Genomic DNA, 19626 nt, shown 5'->3' with positions numbered 1-19626 from the left:
AGGCAATTGACACCAGTAGTATGATGCCTCTAAGATTTTTCAGGAGATGGTTGTAGTATTTATTGTTGTTATTTGTTATATATCTATTGTTCATTGAACCCAATTCGCTTTATCCACAATGCAGCAAATTCAGATAAGGGGTATAAGCACCGCAACCATGCAAACTCAAAAAGGACAGAAGAACCCCCCAGAGAGAAACATATGATCGGTAAAGAAAGAATGCAAGGACTGATCCTCCCCAGGATATTAGAAAAGGCTGAGGTAAAAAAAGAAAAGAGAAAAGGGAAGTAGAAAAGAAAGTCAAATGGATGACCGGAAGTTGGTTAAAAGTATGTATCAGCGAAGGACTCGGATCACAGACCAAGCGAAGGGGTGAAAAGTATTATGTACAATTCGAAATAGGGTATGGGGAGGACAATCAAGTCCTTGAATGTACGGGAAAGCCTAAACAGATAGGACGAGCTGGGTGTCTTCAGCGACACCATAAGCTCTGCACCTCTCAGCAACTTCGAGGCCAAGCTCCTTCATCCGTTTGGCTCCCTTGCCGGGAGTCTTCCGCTGGGTTGTTTGTCCCTTAGCGGCTTGCTTGCGGCAATGTTGACGCCAGAACTTTTCTTTTCGTTTCTGGCGTTTCTTTTCGAGGCCCTCGACAATGTCGATGGGGCCACGTGTGTGTAATACCTCACGAGCGCGGAAGTGTTCATCCTCTGGAGACTCGGAGAGAGGTGGGATTCCGTGCCACCGATGTGACTGGTCGGTAGCAAAGAATGGGTTTGGTGTACGAGGCAACGACTTGGTGCGCACCAAAGGCTGGCGATGCTGAACCAGGTGGCTGATATTGAGACCGCTAGGCGACTCCAAAACCGGCATCTCCTTCCACTTCTTCGGCGAGGGGGATTTGGCTCGCGCACGGGGAGGCGGGGACTTGAGGCGCTTAGGAGAGGCACGACCAGTACGAGGAGGGGGCGGGGACATCATGCGCTTGGGTGAGTGTCGTGGAGGAGAACGAGTCGGGCCTTCTGTCCGGCCGCGGACTGGCTCAGCATTAGATGCCTCTTCATCCTCAGAGAGATCCTCGAGGTCTTCTTCAGCCTCGGGGTCGCTGGTGGGGAAGCTGGGGTCGATGTCTTGCGGGATCGGGACATGCTTAGAAATGCGGCGCTGTTCGAGGCACGACTTGTAAGCAGCCTCGAGAGGACGATCCTCATCCAAAGTGCCACAGACGAAATCGGTGCTGTCAGGCAGATTAGGGGTACCGGGTCGCATCTTGATTGGCTTGGTTACGCCACGGCGTCCGCCAATCTTCTGCACAGGCGCCGGCAGCCACTTTGGGTGATCGTCGGTCATGGAGTCGAAGGAGGTATTCGAAGCCCGACGTTCCAAGATCGGAGGGAAGATGTCGATAGCGGGAACATTGGTTTCGGATGTAGCAGCAGAGGGGGCCCAGAATTCGTAGTCCGAACCATCGTCATCGCTCTCATCCGAATCCGCAAAGCCCGCCTCGTTGTCTGACTCATTACCGTCATCGGAAGAGAAATCGTGAACAGTTGAGTCATCGTCGGCGAGATCCTCGATGTCATCCTCCTCGTCGTCTTCATCTTCCTGATCGGCTTCTTCAGCGAGGCGGCGAATAGCGTTCTCCTTCTTCATGCAGTCGTTCAAGGTGATCTTCTCGGTAAACTCAGTTTCCTTCTTCACCCACTCGTCATCGTCTTCCACGGCACTAGCAAACTCATGGAACCGAGTGGCCTCAGATTCCTCAAACTTGCCTAGACCGCTTGTCGGAACACCCTTGGGCGAATCCGTCGCAGGCGCCTTAATCTCTTCAGAGGCCTGGGCGGAGGAAGAAGTCTTGCGAATAGCAGGGGCAGGAGAACCACGGCATCGGTTCCGGAACGCAGACTTGCGACCCGGCGAGCGTTCTCTTTGAATAACAGACTGACGGCTCGGGCAGACGAAAGTAAGAGTCGATTTGCGCTTCGGAGGTTCAAGCGCATCTTTTTGAGATTGAGGCGTAGTCGTCTGTGTCTTCTCAGGCGAGGGAGCCTTAGGCTGGGCTGACTCCTTAGCCTTGCCACAGGCGAAGCTGATACAACGCTTACGTCCAAGGTTGGCCTCGACGGAGTTCTCGTTCGTATCGACCACCTTTACGCGTTGATTTAAATCCTTCTTGCCGGCCATGGCAGCTTTGCCCATCATCTGCGGAGGGAGTGGCGGACTCGGGGTGTTGGAGAGGGAGGGGCTTGTGAGACCGCCATCGCTGGTCAGCTCGGCGGTGGAGATTCCAGAGATGTTGCTGTGCGGGTAGGAGCGATAGGAGTAGGCAGAGTCGTGCATAGAGGGATGGTGCTGTTCGAGAGGCGACATTTCCGGGCTGCTCTTCAAGGCGCGAGTGAGCAGCGATTCCTTCCGGTCGACCATGGTCGGCCGAGTCAAGACCATATCGTCGTTCATCGGGGTGGCGTGCAAAACATGTTGATCAGGGGGTTCGTCCAAGTCCTCAGCCATGTCGGCCTCGTCGTGTGTCGCTTGGTTGGAAGAGCTGGGCGTAAGAAGCATCTTCAAGAGGTTGTGAAAAGAGAATCGATCTCCACGAGATTGAGCCATGTCGTATCAATCCCAAGACAGAGAAAACATTCGAAGCAGTGTCCGCAGTGGCGCGAGGTTCACCAGAAAAATTCAGATAATTCAAAAGTTAGATGCTCTCTCGATATCGATCACGAAGTAAGATCGACCCGGATGGAGAAGAACACTCAGTCCCACGCAGGACAGCTTGTCATGATATACAGGGCATGTTTGGAGGCGTCAGATGTAGTAGGTGACGAAGATCAAACTGCCAAGAACGATAATTGTCTTTCACGAATAGCGACTTCAATGATGCTGTTGGGTGGCACGAATAGTCCTTGGCTCGCCAAGAGATTTCCTCCGGCGTTGGGCGCGTTGGATATGGATAGGAAAAAGCAATGTTGGATGAAAAGAGAAAGAAGAGTAAAATGAAGAGGGGAGAATAGAGAGAAAATGAGTATAGTATAGTAGTGGAGAGGGGGGAATGAAGTAGGGTGGGAGAGTGACGATGGGCGGCACGATCGGCTTAGGCTTAGCGTGGTGAATTTGGGTTTTTTATTAAAAAAAAAAATCGAAAAATCGAAAAAAGAAAATTTCTTTTTCCCTTTCCCGCCACTGTACACTCCTTCCACTCTGATTCTACAGACCCACCTATGCAGTTACCTGCACCTCGAAATAGTACATAGTCACTACAGTAACAGGATGATAATTATTACCTAGTACAAAATAATACAGTGTTTCTCAGATTTTTCACCGTTTGAACAAGTTTCAAATTTCTCTATAGACGCCTTTAATTCTTTCATCCATGGCACAATTGGTTTCATTTTGATTTCCGTCTAAAGGTGGAGCGGCTGACTATTGTGTGTCGAGTTGCTGGTCAACCGCTTGGATCACTATGAGGGATTTTGTTGCTACTAAACCAGATCAGGGCCACCGCTCAAAAAAACCTGCCGTCTTACCGTATCATACCCAATACTACATCGTACATTCAACCTATAGATGAGATTTCAATGAGAAATAGTATCAAATATTATATGATCTTACTCTTGGTTATGATTCCTATTAATCCTCGCTCAGTCACCAAATTCTCCCATACCAAATTCCCCCAAAAACAGTCAACCCTTGAAATCGATGGTTTCATCCACGTACGGTATCATTATCCCCACGTCACAGCTACCGCTCTCGGCGCCGATCCGTATCGACCGGTATCGCAGTCCTCGTACCTGTGCCTGAACCCTCTTGGTCAAACCCTAGAGTGGCCCTAGTCTGCACCGTGTCCACTAGAACCAACCAGGTAATAGTAACGAACCTGAACCGAAGCCAAACACTTCTCAAACTATAAACGCGCTCTGCGCGCTTTGTGCAAATCTCTCTCACCACTTGGCAGCTGCTTTAGTCCATTGGAATGCTTGGATTTCAATATGGAAATTGTCCGGGGTAGTCTTTGCACCCTCGATGCGGATACACTTCCAGGACCTTCTGACGTAAATGAACGGGTGGTCGGGTTCAGAGTGGATCTCAACTGTGAACATATGGAGACTAGTCTCCCCTACAGAGTAATCCTATCCTTTGATGGATGTACAGCACATACTTGACCCTCAATCTGGCACATCCCCCACATAGCAAAGTTGTACCTCCTGTACGTCCGGGTAGATCAGTCTTGGTATACGGCTGTGCTCAAAGTGTATGATCCTCAATGCACTGCCTGCCCAAAGCTTGCCAAGTTTGTGAAAGGCAGCATCATTCTTTATTGATCTACTATGAGCCCAACCCAAGGGCATTGATCTAATTTTGGTGTGGATTCGTCATGCTCAAGAGGCAAGGTACTTCGGCTTCAGGTACCTATGTACCAGCTACCTAACTGGCATAAGAAGTCGCGTGGTCAAAAGGAAAACTAAAACCCTCCTTATCCTACCCTGTACCCCCGACCTGCGGTGAAACGTGTACCTCAATCCCCACTGTAGGGCGAAAAATTCTTCAAAGGAAGCAAGACATGGACCTTGGAAAAAGACCACTCATAGTCTTTGTTTTATTGGGCAAAGGCACCAATCGCTTGCAAAGGAGCTTGCTGACAAGGACGCCCACGTTGGGTAGAGAGGAGCGGTCAGTCGTGATTGCAACTCGGGTCCTCCCCGAAAACCTGTGGTCCCAGTAACAATGGATAAGTACTCGAGAGAAACTAAAAGAATCATCCGTATTGCTTCCAAGCCAGTCATAATGCAGGGAAGCCAAAAGTGGTAAATATGAACCAAAACCCTGGATCAAAGGATAAAAAAAGCTGCAGTTTCAAAACACTTCAGCGGTTAGATCGGACAAGCTTCGCGAATCCTCGGATCGTAACCCCACACTGCAGCACATCGGTCGCGAGCAGGCATCCCCCCTGTAAGCAGAGCGGAAGCTCACTGAGCTGCAGGGTTTCGCCCATGAACCGGTTAAAAGGTGCAGCCGTGCAGACAGGTTTGGAATCACGGACGAAAGCTTGTTGTCAACGGAACGGCGATGCCACTGGGATGGCCCACGTTGCGATGCGATTTCTCAACTCCATTTTGGAGTAGAAGGTTTCGCGAGGGCAATCAAATCACTTGAGGGTCCGGTGAATTTAGGACCGTGCCACGAGATTGTCGATCGGGCCTTTTGCTCCTCCGCGTGTGAGCCATTCTCATTGGAGTAGGTCCGGCGGGCTGAAGCCGGTCATTTTGTTTTGCTACATCGCACTCGGTTAGTATGCCGGGGTACAGTACATTAGCAGTACATAACAATCCCGTAATGCACTCCACATAATTTGGGAACAATCTTACTCGGGCGATTTCCATTCTGTATTCACCCGGTGACTCCGTCAAAGGGAAGAAAAAGCCACCAACGAAAAAAAGCAGGGGCCAAGATCTCCTATCGCCCCCCACCTGAAGTCGTGGATTCACAATGCCCCAGTGTTGCTCTCGTGGCACCAGAACGGGCCCGTATTCAGCATCCGCTCATGGGGGATTCGACGAGCAAGCCGTCCTACGGATCCACAACGTAGACTAAACCTGCTGTGTAGCGCAATAAGGTGTGAACTGTGCAGATGGAGGCGGCGCTACTGTAGGACTGGCACGAGCGGAACGATGTCCGCGATCCTGAGAGCATACTGCATAAACAAGGCAACTGTTGACCGGCAGCATCAACCGGGGAAGTGGAGACGAACTTTGAACGTATTTGGGGATCGTGCGGTTGAATTGGCACACTACTGTGGTCATGGATTGGCGTTCTTTAATATGAGGCATTTTAACCGCTCTCCACTTACGCTGCGACGAGCACCGGATGCGGTTAAGCTGGGTTGAAGCTGAGCTACCTGGGCTTGACCTTAGTTCCATGGCAATCATCATTTGACAGCGGTTGTCTCGCTTGGCTTAGGGACTTTCTGTTTTTCCGTGACTCAGTCCTTGATTTGCAATGAGATTGCCAATTCCTTTATCGTTATCGCGGAGTTGGCTGTTCCTAGTTTCTCCAATACCCCAACTTAGTCTCGGAAAGGCAAAAGTCCAATGCTCGTACTTGTGTTGGTGATACCATTCGCGAGACACGGGATCCAAATTGCCCGCTTTCTCGGCGCTGCAGTGGCCATAAGCCAACCTTTTTCCACGTAACCACGATCTATTATTGGGATTCGGTTGAAACGTTGAATTCACTATTCCAAATATTTTCTCAGGTACCAACACGAGCATATACTCGCTCTTAACCATCGCCATTGCCACAGGATTACCGTGGCGAATGATACCTATACCTCGGGGGGGTTGTACCTGTCAAAGGTACAGCCTATGTACATGTAAGCTGGATCGTGAAATCTTCCCGGACTCTATCTTACAGAGTACAGTCAGCGAAATGACACACCATTCCACGATAAAATACCCAGTTCACACTAACGTATCTTGAACCAATCCAATTTTGGAACATCTGCCAAGAATTCCCTGAAACAAACACCCATGCTTCGATCATAAAGGGACTCAAATCAAGCCAAGAAGTCAGGAGAAGGACAACACAGAAACAGGCCGAACAAATTTCCGGAACAATGCTTGGCGCGAATCAATAATTCGGACCGCCAAGCCCTCTGCAGCCAAACAAAGCATGCTTCAGAATACGCCCGACGCAATTCGAGGGTGGTGTCAGACCCAACCCCGAACCAAAAAAGAACAACAAAACCACAAAAACGAGGGGGTGGAACAATAAGCTCCAGCTCCAGCTCCACAATGATATTCTGGGGTGAAGAAAGTGGACGAACACCAGTTCTTGGTCTTGGCTTACCCCCTTGATCCTTCCAGATCGACTCCTAATTTACTCCTCGAGAAAGTTTCAGGGGCAATGTGCAAATGCCCAATTTGAACCTACGTAAGGACACTCTCGGCGCCAAGCAATGCCTCAATCCAATTCAACGACATCCACGACCGCGCCTGAGGCTCGGCAGTGCGATTGCAAATGGTCCTGCGCCAAGGGCGATCATGGGCGATCCGACTCTGCCTGCGCGCATAAAAGGGAGGGTCTTGGCAGCACAGGAACTATCATGAGGACTATTGGGGTTGGCGCCAAGATGTTACACAACTCCGGTGAGAGAAGAAATCGGGCGGATTGAGTTGAAGCCTTGCATTGGCAGTGCGATGATACTCGGCCCCCGGGATCGACCGGCTACAGGTTACAGGCTTGGCTAGGATTCGGTACGGACCGATCGAGTAATATATTGCGGTCGGGTTTGTGCTGCTCTGCTTACTCCGTACTGCTCCAGATGCTACCCCGTTCTTGTAACGGGATACGGATTGCTGCAGCTTTGTCTTGGGAGTGATCGCGGATTTTAGCCCTCGATCTGCGCAGGATCGCTGCAGCTTTGGGGTGCTGCGCCCGATGTTTACGTCTGCGTTGTGTTCATCGCACCAATAATGGCACCGGCACCGGTGCTCAGGCGGGCTGCCTAGATGTGTAGATGTGCCCCAACAGGTATAAACACCTCGACGCTGAGAATAGGTTTTCAGCTTCGATTCAGCTTCGATGGTCGGCAATGCCGGTTCTTGCGCCCAGCCTGAGTACAGCTCTATGAAAGGTTACGGATATATTTTCCATGTTAATATTCAATCCCTGCATCGAATCCTTGCGACAGTCTTTATTGGCACTAACTCCATCCATGGATACAAGCTCGGCACGATCAAGCCGAAACAAAAGTTTAAAAGACTTGGAACCCTGATACATGTAACATGACACCCACTTGGGCATGTACCGGTACACAAGGAACCAGTCAACCATCAAACAAGTAAAATTGGGCTTTGGCCCTTGGAACATGAACATCTTAAACACAGATCGCTGATCGACCTGGGAACAAAACATGGTTGGCCCGCAGCCACCTGGTCACCGGGACGGCAACCATTTACCAATAACAACGCCGTATCCCCGCAGCAGCACAAACAGTGTACACTCACCATCATACATCGGATGAGACCGGAGTGGTATTAGTTATGGATCTTCATCACGTACGCGCACAGGGGTGATGATCGCCATCACGACCATGGTGGGGGCAGATGTCATCTGTTCTTATTCTGGAAGCCCCGTCATCTGAATAATATGTGGGACCACGTTATCGTTATCGCCTGAGCAACGATGATCAGCTAGGATGTCGGATACAGTGCATTCTAGTTGTGGTGGCGTGAAGAAGAAACCCGTGATATCATGTGTGATATCATTTCCGTTTCCGTAGTGAAGTGGCCACCGATGGGGCTGAAACGTAGTCATGGCGTGGGGCTTTACTGTATTTGGTCGTCGCTACCATTTGTGGATATTAGTATCTATCGAGCATATCAGATCTCGACAATTGTCATTTTTTACATCTTGAAACGCTCCAGTCTGGTGCAGGAGTCTCGCAGAAGGAACTGATTGTGTAGCCTTGGGTCGGAATACTGAATACGGCGTTCAACCAGTGGTCTTGGATCCGTCGTTTTCTTATTCGCCTGGCTACCACTCATATCCTTGGCGTGTTGGGGCCTCCTAGCATGACGATTTACATAGGGCTCGGATAGGTACGTTTCAGCGGTCTGGGGAAAGGGTGAGGCATTTAGGCCCGGGATATGTATGCAGGGAGTGTTATGAGCCTTCCCGCTGATGTCACAATTAATATACCGATCTATTATTGCATCTATATTTTCCGCACAGATGAAACCACATCTCACCGCTGCTTTTTATTATCCAGAACCATCCTAAGATTCCCTCTCGTCCCCTGATTGGGACTTAGGAATTGTATCGACTGGATGACTTCTCCTTTGCCACACAGTGACACAGACGATAATCGCCGTCCGATCGCAAATAGAAAGACACTGGTTGTTTTCTCGATAATCTTGTACAAATAAGGGCAACCCGATCATAAGAGCTAGGATAGCTCGAGTAGTGACTGGAACAGCTCGGCAGTAGGATAATTTCGAAGATCCATATTGGCCCGCTTGGACTGCACTCGTAAGGCTCGTGAATAATGGCGTCAGGAGCCTTGGCTTTTTGTATGAGCTCGTCAGAGCTGGTGCTCGGCTTGATGGGCGTAGTAGTTTTTCTGAGGTAGTTCTTCGAGTATGAGCCTTGGCCTCGCGTGAGTGGTTTCCTTTCGCAGGTGAGCTCGATCGATTCCGTTTCTCATTGTGGCCGTGTTGATCACATTCATCAGAAGATATGTCCCCCGTCCTGATGGGATCTGTGATAGGATTGGGGCTTCACGCCCATCAGAGTGCATTACTAGAACTCTCGCAATCACTGGGACGTATGTAAACCATATCGCGACCTAGATATATATCTAGATGGCCATCTCAATCAATTATGTGAAATTATGTGAGTATCGAAGCTGATCACTGCTGTCATTCGGGAGTACTATAACACTAATCTCTACGGAGACCCCCTCCTCGATTCTCTGAGGATCAACAGACTTACATGCGAGCCACGGAGTGGCTCGCAAAAGACCGGTTATCCTCAATCTCATAGTTTCCAGACTAGTAAAAAGGCCCTGACACCACTCGTACCGACCATGCAATCCATTTTCGTGGAAAAACTGAGAGAATATCGTCATAGGGAGGAGCAGAGGAGCACAGTATGCCCACCGAGAATGTGCATGTGTGGTTGGACAAAGAAGCCAACGCCACGGCAGATCTGGTCAGCGTAAAACAGGGCATCGTTGAAGAACGTGCCAATGATTGTCTCATTATTGATATCGCCACGCCCGGGACTGTTCGAATTTGATGATTCTGTTGAAATGTTTTTTCGTCGCTCAAATCCACATTAAATAGAGTATATCATCAGCAGTGCATTCCAATTGAGCATGTAAGCGTCTCCTATATCAACAAACAAGAACTCGAACTTACCGGAGGCTAACGTGTAAAGAGCATTGGAATATGTTGCATTGGGTTGAAATTTCCATGATTCTGCTTGGCTTTTTAGGCTCAAGCATGAGTTGATTACATTGAGTGCATCCTGCTCAGATCGTACGCTACTCGCTTCTTCAATACGACCGGTACATTTATCTATAATCTCGTCCAGTGGGACCTCCGCCTTTACCGGTGATAATACTTTCCACATTTGACAGAAGAAGAGGGCTGATTGGGATTTTGAAACGGCATAAGGTAGCTTTGGAGGTTAGAACCAGTAACAACAAATATGGCATATCCTCTCACATTTGCCAACTTCAATTGTCGAAGCAGCATACTGGAAAGTTGATCACTCCTAAGCAACTTCTCATGGTGAGCCAGAACGTCATTGGCTCCTTGCAAGGGTGCCATCTCACTAACTAGGATGTGCTGTAATCTACGTGCAGACATGCGGCTGTCATCAAATCAATAATGTCAGCTAAAGGAAACATAGCAAGTGTGAACGATCACACTTGAAAGAAGCATGAACTATATCCCTTCCATTGAAACTCAATTCTCAGCCCCGACATTCCACTGGACATTCCTCGTGGACATGAAAGGAAGCGTTTCAGACTTGGACGAATCAGATGCTTACGTGCATATCTTACTGACAGAAGTGTTGTTTGTGTTGATGAGGAACCACTCTCCCTCTCACTAGCCACTCTTGAGAGAACGATGTTGGTCAAAGTTAAGATAGATCTAGCATTTCACCGTCCTCTGAGCCCCCTACTATCATGTGCCTTCACTAGAGCTCGAAACAATCGATGCCGAATGAACTCGATCAACAATCTCAGGTAAAAATTCTACTATACTCCTCAAGTAGAAATCGTAGTCCAAGATACATTGCTTTGATCAAGCCACGTGGCATCTTGGAGAGTCATTTTTCATCGTTCGCGAACCAAATATGTGGAACAAATGAAACAAGGATCGTGAGATCTCTATTGGAAGGTGCTTGCTTGTGACATAGCATCAATTTTGCTCGGTTGTGTGGGGTAGTTGCTTGGGTACGGTCCAGAGAAAATCGCTTCAGTAGAAGGTGTCGAAGCGATTGCAAGGGGCTCGTTTTCACATCCTCGAAATGAAGGACCACTAAGTCCTAGCACTGAGTCAAGGTGTGGGCCCATCGCCAGGGTCTTACCGATAGTAATCAGTTAGGCTAACAGCGATAGCGCCATCCACAGACCTCCCCTCCCACCTTTCCCACCACTTGAAATACACATACTCGACTCCGACACTTCAACCATGACAGACAGTACTTCACGTGGCCAAGAGCTAATAATTGGAACTCGGAATTCCAAATTAGCATTGGTTCAAGCCGAGCGCGTCTCCAAAGCCTTGTCCAGTGCTCACCCCCAGATTAAATTTCCATGGCAAACCATCTCCGTCAGCGGAGACGTGGATAAAACTAGTCCGTTCCTGAAATTCGGGGGCCCCTCCGATGCGGCCAAGAATATTTGGACGGAGGAGATGGAGGCCAAGCTCTGCGCTGGCGAGCTAGACCTGCTCGTGAATTGCCTGAAGGACATGCCGACACAGCTCCCAAAGGATTGTGTCCTAGGTGCGATTGTCCACCGCGAAGACCCTACCGATGCCCTTGTGGTCAAGGAGAGCTTGCGAGAACGGTATACCGATCTAGACCATTTGCCTGCTGGGTCGGTGGTTGGTACTAGCTCCACTCGACGGAAGGCACTGCTCAGATGGAAGTATCCTCATTTGAAAGTGCAGGAATGTCGCGGAAACATGTGAGAACCTCTCCCTTGATATGAACTCCCATTCCATTGTAAACCAAATAAGCTGAATTTCTCAGTGATACTCGACTGCGGAAGCTCGATGACCCAGAGGGGCCTTTCTCAGCTATCATCATCGCAACGGCTGGCTTGAACCGGATCAACATGACTAGTCGCATCACGAAGCGCTTATCTCCATCCGAGTTTCCCTACGCCATCGGGCAAGGGGCTTTGGGAATCGAGATTCGTGAAAATGACACTCAGACCTTGAAGGTCGTGCAAGCCATTGAAGATCCTCTCACGCGGTGGATCTGTGTGGCAGAGCGATCACTACTGCGTAGTCTGCAGGGAGGATGCTCCTCTCCGGTTGCCGTCAGCTCCACAATGGAGAACGAAGATAGCAAATCTGTCCCCGGTGGTCGTCTGCGCCTTGAAGGCACCATCATTCATCCCCATGGCTCAAGCCAAATTTCGAAGAGCGCAGTTGCCAATGTGACCAGTGATGATGAAGCGGAGGCGCTTGGGAAGTTGCTTGCAAAATGCCTTGAGGACGGCGGTGGACGAGAGCTTCTTGATGAAATTCGCCTCGTTCAAGATGAAGAATCGAGGAATGCTTGAATTAAGATATGTTCCATTGACACCTGAAATCTCCACTCAACTTCAGATCAAATCAACTTTAAAGGGTTGGATAGAACTTCTGCGTAGACACAAAGTGTGGAAAGGGTTGCTTGAGAATTACCAAAGATAGAAATACGGAATAGACCAGCAAATATATACATAACTCGAAGGTCATACCAAGAAGGTTATGGACGTTATGGACGCTTATCAAAAACAAATAAGTTGGAAATCTTAACATAGGTATCTTCTATCTTACTAAGTTGATATGTCTTATAATAACTATTGTTCTTTATCTGAAAGAATCTAGTAAAATCTTATTTTCATATTATATATGTTGATCCAACTGATGTATACAGCATCGAATTAGTTATTATATTTTTAATTACTCATCTTGCACCACTGATCCTGACCAAGAGTCTCCCCCAGTACATGAATAGATCGCCCGAAAACTGTTTCAAGGTGACTGGTGGGTCGAATGCTCGTAAGCCTCGCGCTGGTTGTCTGTCATGGCTGACAATGCAACTGCAATTGAGGGTCTTGTGTGAGGCTTAGCGCAGGACCTCAAGCCCCTACGTGTGAATAATATATCACCCGGAGTAGTTCATACGGATTTGGGAACAACCTCGATGTAGTAGTTCTGAAGAGGTTTCGGGATAACACTCTGACTGGAACAGTCGGCAGCCCTGGAGATGTGGCAGAGGCATACATCTACATTATGAAGGGCAAGTTCATTTCAGGCACTCTTGTAGCTTCCAATGGAGGAATTCCCTTGGCCTAGTCCTTTATTGATATGATATTTTTCGTTTGGCTTCTCATTCAATTCGACACCAGCCTAGGCTAGTTCCGACTTTGAAAACGCAGCAAATGAAACGACTAGCCATTATCTTAAGATTCTACGTCAATAGAGCTGCAGAATTCTCACTCAATTTCGAATAGGCAAATCTCAAGAAGAACAGTCCTGTCCAAAATCTGCAGCTCTTCGAGTAGTCTACAGGTATGAACTGTCGTTATTTAGGCTCTGTGTCGTCAGGATGGTGGGAAATGAACATTAAAAAATTTTCAATGTCAGCGTTTTGAAGTATTGATCGGCCATATCTGACGGCTTTCCTTGATTTTCCAGGATTCAATTGTAGTCTGAGCTCATGGATCAACTTTGAAATTGGGGCTCATTGCTGGGTCGCATTGAAGTCGTGCAAACACCATCCGTTGGCTGTATAAACGGAAAAGTTAGGTAGTGATACCGGTATTGCCGAATGGCAGGAGGGAAATTCATGTTGGCATTGAAGAGAGTTGTGTGGAAAGGGTACTGAATGACCCTTTTTTCATGAAGTAGGGCGTTGCTCGGGTATAAGACATCACCAGCTGTAGAAAAGGTCAACCCAGACAAAGACGCCAGTCTCGCGCCTAGGCAGCCGGAGAACTTTGATTTTTTGGGTCAAGATAGTGACCAAGTGTTTAGTATCGAAGCACAGACAGAATGATGCTCTGTAGGTGAGAAAAAGCAAGATTACTATTCTCGCGCAGTAAGTATTGCACTTTTACAAACCCGAGAGTCTGGTGGTCGACCCTAGGGACTGACAGCAATATCAAGTTACAATTGGAACCTTGAATACTCCGAGAATTTTCTAAAGTGAGGAATGATACAAGCACATCTATAAGGGTAATTGAACAGTAAAAATACATCTTCAAGCGTTATATCTAAACAAGCCTCTCGATCAAGGGCCAGGGCCGAAACCGGGTCCGCCAGGGGGACCTCCTGGAGGTCCATCCGGACCACAACAGTCTCCGCAGCAGCACTCACAGCACTCAAAGCAGCAGAGACCAGCACAGCTATACAAATTCACATCAGAACCTCATGTAGATTTGGCATCGGGGGATTTCTGGTACTCACATTCCACAGCAAATATCGCCACCATCACCACCCCGCATGTGCACACCCATGGATTCAACGCCACCCTGTGATCTAAATTAGTTCCACGATTGTCGATCGATGATATCAGAGATTAGCATAGAGATAAGCGTACCGGCTGTTCAGTGACGGTCTGGCTCATTGAAGGAGCAGCAGGGCTATTGGGTTGTTGCATGGTGACGGTGTTGGCGTCCCACTTATTCTCATTAATAGGTTCAGCCCCCTGGAACCAGCTCTTAATTGTTCCAAACATTGTGGAGATGTGAAGAAGATCTTTCTGGGGAGAATATCACAGACAAAGAGATTGGGGTTTTCAACGATTCTTTTAAATCTACACCCTAGGCAGCCTCAATTGCATTATTGTACATAGGTATGAGGACTTGCCGGAATATTATTTTGTCGTCAATGGCATCACTAGTTTCGATAGTTTCTGTGGCTATTCGGGACGCGTAAGTCAGCGCCACGTTTGATATCGAGTGGAGTGCCAAGCTAATTTAGCGGGTAGGGCTGTGCCGGATTCGCCGCTTGTTGGGCGCTTGCGTGGACATAATTGCACACCGGGGGATTATGATTTTATGATCATGTGTAGGCTTCACGTTTGAATGAAGTTTTTTTGTTATTCTAGGAGAATTGCGTGGTCTTCCAGCGGGTGTAGAGGTTAGGGTTGCCGTTTAACCTTAAAATTGATGATCTGCAATAGCCACATAAAAGACAGGCAAAACATATAGCCCGAAGTCCAAGTCCAAAAACTCCGCCTAAATAGTCTGCTCAGTCTAGGCAACCATTGCCTTTTCAGCACCAGGGGCTCTTGGCATCAAGCCTATTGAACATCTAATCTGAAAGAGTGCTAAGTGTGGCTTGGCACATCCTCGATTTGAGTAACCACGCCACCCAGGAGCCACCTGGGCAGGGTACGTTTTAGAAAGAGGATCATGACGATCATGATTCATCCACGTAGCCATTGAAGCTCTGAGACTTATCCTTGGAATCTTGGCACTCGTATATAAACGAGCTACACCCCGCATTCTGGTAGCTATCATCTCCAAGCTTCATTACATCAATCGAATTCTCCTTCTATCTACCTATCTATCCACGACCGCTCCATACACATACATACATATCACAATGGGTCTTTTCAGCCACCACCACGATCACCACGGAGGCCCTGGCGGTTCCCAGGGAGGCCCCGGAGGTCATGAGGGTGGTCCTCACGGAGGTCCTGGTGGTCCCCAAGGAGGCCCCGGAGGCCATGGTGGTCCTCATGAGGGTGGTCCCCACGGTGGTCCCCAAGGAGGTCCCGGAGGCCCCGGTGGTCCTGGTGGTCCCCATGAAGGTGGTCCTCATGGAGGTCCTGGGGGACCTGGCGGTGGCCACGGCGGTGGTCCAGGAGGACACGGAGGCCCTGGCGGCCCTGGCGGCCACGTATGTATTCAGTTTGAACTGGCAATGATTTTAACAATTGCTAATATCCTCATAGCACGGCGGCGGCGGCTGGTAAATATGACAAACACCTATACAACACGAAATCATATGACTGGAATTGGGATTGTCAGACCGTCTACCTACAGTAGTCCTGCGGTTACTAAGCTTGTTGATCGAGTTTACTTTACTACGCGGCCGAGGTTACCAGAAAACATTATATTTTCATATACCACTACCAATCAATCAATGTCAAAGTTTGAATCAAGTTTCTTTGCCTACACATATTCTAAGTGCTCCAGAAAAGTTGCAATGATAATTGATTCATACTTGGGATAAGAACTCATGGAAAGTCAGTAAACGAATGACGGGCTGTACAGTGTACAACGAGGGTATTGTGCTGCAATGAAATAAAATGATCGACTCAAAACCGAACACCCCGGTGTCTGATCATACACAACAAACTCCATGAATAATGCACAAGAAAAAGGAAATAAACGTTTCAACGCTTTCGTAATATCATGATGTCAATGGGCGAGTTCACCGTGATCGTCGTCAGGTGGCGAGGTTAATATGTGGGGAAGAAGATCTGATATCACAGGACGCCGGCGATCCTATGACCAGACTTGTGCAAAGACCGAGGCCGCGCGGCAGTTTCCAGGTTTCGAGATCTGACCTGTCTCCACCATCGAATGATCACATCCTTTGCCCACATGATTTTATTTCTGGTCTGGACAACGGCGGCGCAATGCGTGGCAAGGTTCTTTGCCATCATGCGGCGTACGCAAGCGCGGTCTTCCAGGCGTGCTCGCCATGCACGTTGCAAGACAGTCGCGGCGCGAGCACGCTTTGAGCTCGAAAGCAGTCGGGAGCAAAGAAAGGTGAGTGCACCGAGTGTAAAGTCTGGACTGAGCACATGCGAAGATCTTGAACTAGGAGAGACAAGGTGTGCAAATTGCGAGCTGCAGCCTAGTAGCCCGAGGCGTTTCTCCAAAGACATGGAAGCAGATCGCCCGTTTGCTTGCAAGTCTTGGTTGCCGGTAATGTAGGGCTCATATTCGTCGACAATACTTTCGTAGATCCGTTCATTGGCAAAACTGGTTGACAAGTTGTTAATCTGAAGACCTTTCAGACCAGCCAAGAGCCCAGCCCAGTGACGAAGAAGTTGTTCATGTTGATCAACATCACTGAATTGTTCACCAGTAAACCAAGCTTCGTATTTTACTTGCTTCTGGCCAAACTGCAAAAGAGCTTTGCGTCTTAACCGGGAAATCTCTGTATTGATATCATCCCAATCGACAAGACCTGATAAGCCCCGTTTTCCAACGAGAGCCCACAAGAGAGCAATTGTCTTTTCACGATACCCGTCAACTATATCCTCAGCTCGCACCTTGTCCACGATTGCACTGGAGCCCTTGACAGATTCCAAAGCAGATAGAGCTAGCTGGACATTGAAGACTTTGGCTGCGCGGCTGATACTTGGGTACTTGAGATGCTTCGAAAGAGGAACATCTGCATGGTCGCCAAGTAGAGAAAGAGCCTCACCAGTGTTCAAGGTAACTCCAGTCTGATCTCCAGTGTCACGTCGAGTGTGGCTCGGAGTAATGAAAAGTAGTTCGACGATTCGAGTAAGCCGGATGCCATCTCTGAGATCCACAGCAATATTGTCCATTTGGTAGTTGTACTCAAGTAGCTGATGTTGATGGTAAGATAAGTGGCAACCGAGGTGACTCAATGGCTTCGAAATATCACCACAAGATGGCAACAACACTCGTGTCAGTGCTTGAAGTACATCAATTGAAGATTTCAGAGGAGAAGAGGGCACAAAAAGCCGACGGGGAAGACTGGGGCCCAAAAACTGTTTTGCGTGGTCTAGGAGGGCAACCAGCATGATGCATCGGAGCACAGTGCGACGATATACCTTGGCCTGGGCTTCTGTAGAGATCTCGTTGGCATGCAGCAAGGACTGATCGAGGTCTTCGTTGCGCAGCAGGAAAGTGCACAGGAAGTTTTCCAGCTTGCGAACAATGGCTTTTGTGCACCTTGCACTAGTCTCAGCTTTCATCGTTTTCTGGGACAAGTCAATATCATTGCAGACCTTTCGACCAATGACTGTCTCCGCAGCAGCAGCCAAGATATGGAGATCGTATGAGTGAATCCAGATATCAAGGAACTTGCGGCGAAGGCCAACGTCTTGTCTGAGGCGGCTGCTGCGAGCAAGCGCATGCTTGGGAATGCTGAGGGCACCGCAAGACAATGAAGCTTGTAGCCTTTTGTACAGCTGAATAAAGTTATCGGTATGGTAAATTTCGAGAAGCTCCAACCGAAGGCAATCTTGATCATGAAAAGTCAAATCACTAATAGAGCACTCGAACAAAGCATTGACCAATTGAGTAATCACAGTCTCCTGGTGTGAGAGCCAATCATCTTCATAAAGTGCAGGCTTTTGTATATCCTCGCTCAGCTTTGGATGTTCATGATTGAGCTCTTTTAGTTTCAAAGTTGCAGAATGAAGACTTGAAGCAGGATTTGACCCAGGCCGACTGCGGTGATCGGAAAGTGCTGACGCGCGAGCGTTGAGTGATGCACTTTGGGGTGGCCCTCTTGACTTAGCCATCGTATTTTGACCACTGGACGCTGCGGGACGCTTCGTGTTATTCTGCTTTTCTCCTAGTACACTCCGCTTTGGAAGAGGCTGTTTGGGAGCCACTGGAGCAAGTTCAGCCGATCGAACAGTGTGAGAAGTAGGATTTGGTTTCGAGGATGACATGGTGCTGATTCGAGGTTTGATGAGCGGCTTAGTTTGAACATCGGTCTTTTTCTCAATGCCGAATAGCGTGCCAGGAGGTATATTCTCTTTTCCTCCGTTTTTGCCGGCCACATCCATTCTCGATGCAGCTTCCTGCGCAATTTTTCTACTAGGTTGCAGCGGGGCCTTTCGTGCACCTACAGCCAATGACTTTCTAGCCTGACGATGTGCCATCCGCTCCTCAAGGGAGTTGATTTGTGTGTCATGCATAATTTGCGACTGAGTCGTACCTGGTTGTTTCTTCAAAGGACTGAACAGTCCCATGAATACGCTAGGCACGGTTGCGTCCCCTGGTGGGATGTAAAGAGTGTTCCGTCGCACATTTTTCTTGAGACTATAATCGGGTTGGCTTTCTGTTATCTCTTTTGCGGCTGAGTCCGTCCTACGGGAAGGTTGCGCCTTAGGATTCGAGTCGAGTTGTTCAGGTCTTCGCTGGGTTTCCGTCTCATATTTCACATTCACAGTCTGGGATTGTTTTGGAGCAAATCCGACCTTGGGGCGAAATCTTTGCGCAGGCTGGGCAAGCAAAGACGATTTGCGGTCGGAAGGTAGTCTTGTTCCATTCGGTCTCTGCCTTTTCTCAGCAGGCCCGGGTGGCTTCTCTGTTCCCTCGTCATGGATTTGGAACCCAGAGCCCGCTCGATTAGCACGTCGAGGCCGCACCCCACTCATTGTCGGCATACGTATTTCGGTAGTAAAGTCAACCTGTCCCGTATTCTCGCATTCTGTGTCGCCATCAATCAAACTGTCAAACGTATCGCTGCCACTGTGATCTCCGTAGCCGGTGAGCCTCGATCTCGATGGACATGGAGTAATGGCGCTGCCGAGGATTCCAGACATTTTGACGTTGGACCCACGGCTGAGTATAGGATGGTTAACGGCGCATAGGTATGGGCATGGGCAAGCTGTGTGATTGAAGTGGCAACAACAATAGCCTTTCTCCCTTGCAGCTTGTCGTCCTAGAGAGGCGGTGTGGTCGAATATGGCAAGCAGTAATTGTGAGGACAGAAAAAAACAAAAGATATTTAAAACGCGCTGAAAGCAGATTGATATGCCACGCGCCACGTTCGCGTCCACGTTGTACCTGAGATATGTACATCTAATTACGGTTACTATTGACAGGACGCGTTGTCTAGGGCAACTGCTGCTTATGTCAGCATCGCGGGGCAGCATCATGTGATGAGA

The 19626-nt window shown here is 48.7% G+C and overlaps 5 protein-coding genes across 5 annotated transcripts; 2 read left to right on the top strand and 3 right to left on the bottom strand.

The window, feature by feature from the left end:
• Positions 1–444: 444 nt before the first annotated feature.
• Positions 445–2559, bottom strand: N7484_010084 (DUF2457 domain-containing protein; the record flags this gene model as incomplete). The annotated part of the gene is made up of 1 exon (XM_057120471.1): positions 445–2559. The coding sequence occupies one exon, from the start codon at positions 2557–2559 to the stop codon at positions 445–447; it is 2115 nt and encodes a 704-aa protein (XP_056970026.1).
• An 8642-nt stretch (positions 2560–11201) lies between these two features.
• Positions 11202–12304, top strand: N7484_010083 (porphobilinogen deaminase; the record flags this gene model as incomplete). Its single annotated transcript, XM_057120470.1, has 2 exons — positions 11202–11701; positions 11767–12304. 2 exons carry the CDS (start codon positions 11202–11204, stop codon positions 12302–12304), a joined length of 1038 nt encoding a protein of 345 aa, XP_056970025.1.
• Positions 12305–14191: 1887 nt separating this feature from the next.
• Positions 14192–14466, bottom strand: N7484_010082 (uncharacterized protein; the record flags this gene model as incomplete). The annotated part of the gene is made up of 2 exons (XM_057120469.1): positions 14192–14260; positions 14329–14466. The coding sequence occupies 2 exons, from the start codon at positions 14464–14466 to the stop codon at positions 14192–14194; spliced, it is 207 nt and encodes a 68-aa protein (XP_056970024.1).
• An 872-nt stretch (positions 14467–15338) lies between these two features.
• On the top strand, positions 15339–15711 carry N7484_010081 (uncharacterized protein; the record flags this gene model as incomplete). The annotated part of the gene is made up of 2 exons (XM_057120468.1): positions 15339–15635; positions 15691–15711. 2 exons carry the CDS (start codon positions 15339–15341, stop codon positions 15709–15711), a joined length of 318 nt encoding a protein of 105 aa, XP_056970023.1.
• A 516-nt stretch (positions 15712–16227) lies between these two features.
• Positions 16228–19281, bottom strand: sha1 (putative calmodulin-binding protein Sha1; the record flags this gene model as incomplete). The annotated part of the gene is made up of 1 exon (XM_057120467.1): positions 16228–19281. The coding sequence occupies one exon, from the start codon at positions 19279–19281 to the stop codon at positions 16228–16230; it is 3054 nt and encodes a 1017-aa protein (XP_056970022.1).
• Between the last annotated feature and the right edge of the window lie 345 nt (positions 19282–19626).

Source organism: Penicillium longicatenatum, assembly GCF_028827895.1.
Source record: "Penicillium longicatenatum strain IBT 33135 chromosome Unknown contig_6_segment0_segment0, whole genome shotgun sequence".
NCBI classification, from domain to species: Eukaryota; Fungi; Ascomycota; class Eurotiomycetes; order Eurotiales; family Aspergillaceae; genus Penicillium; species Penicillium longicatenatum.
The sequence above is the reverse complement of the archived record's forward strand: the minus strand, read 5'-3'. Positions and strand labels throughout refer to the sequence as shown.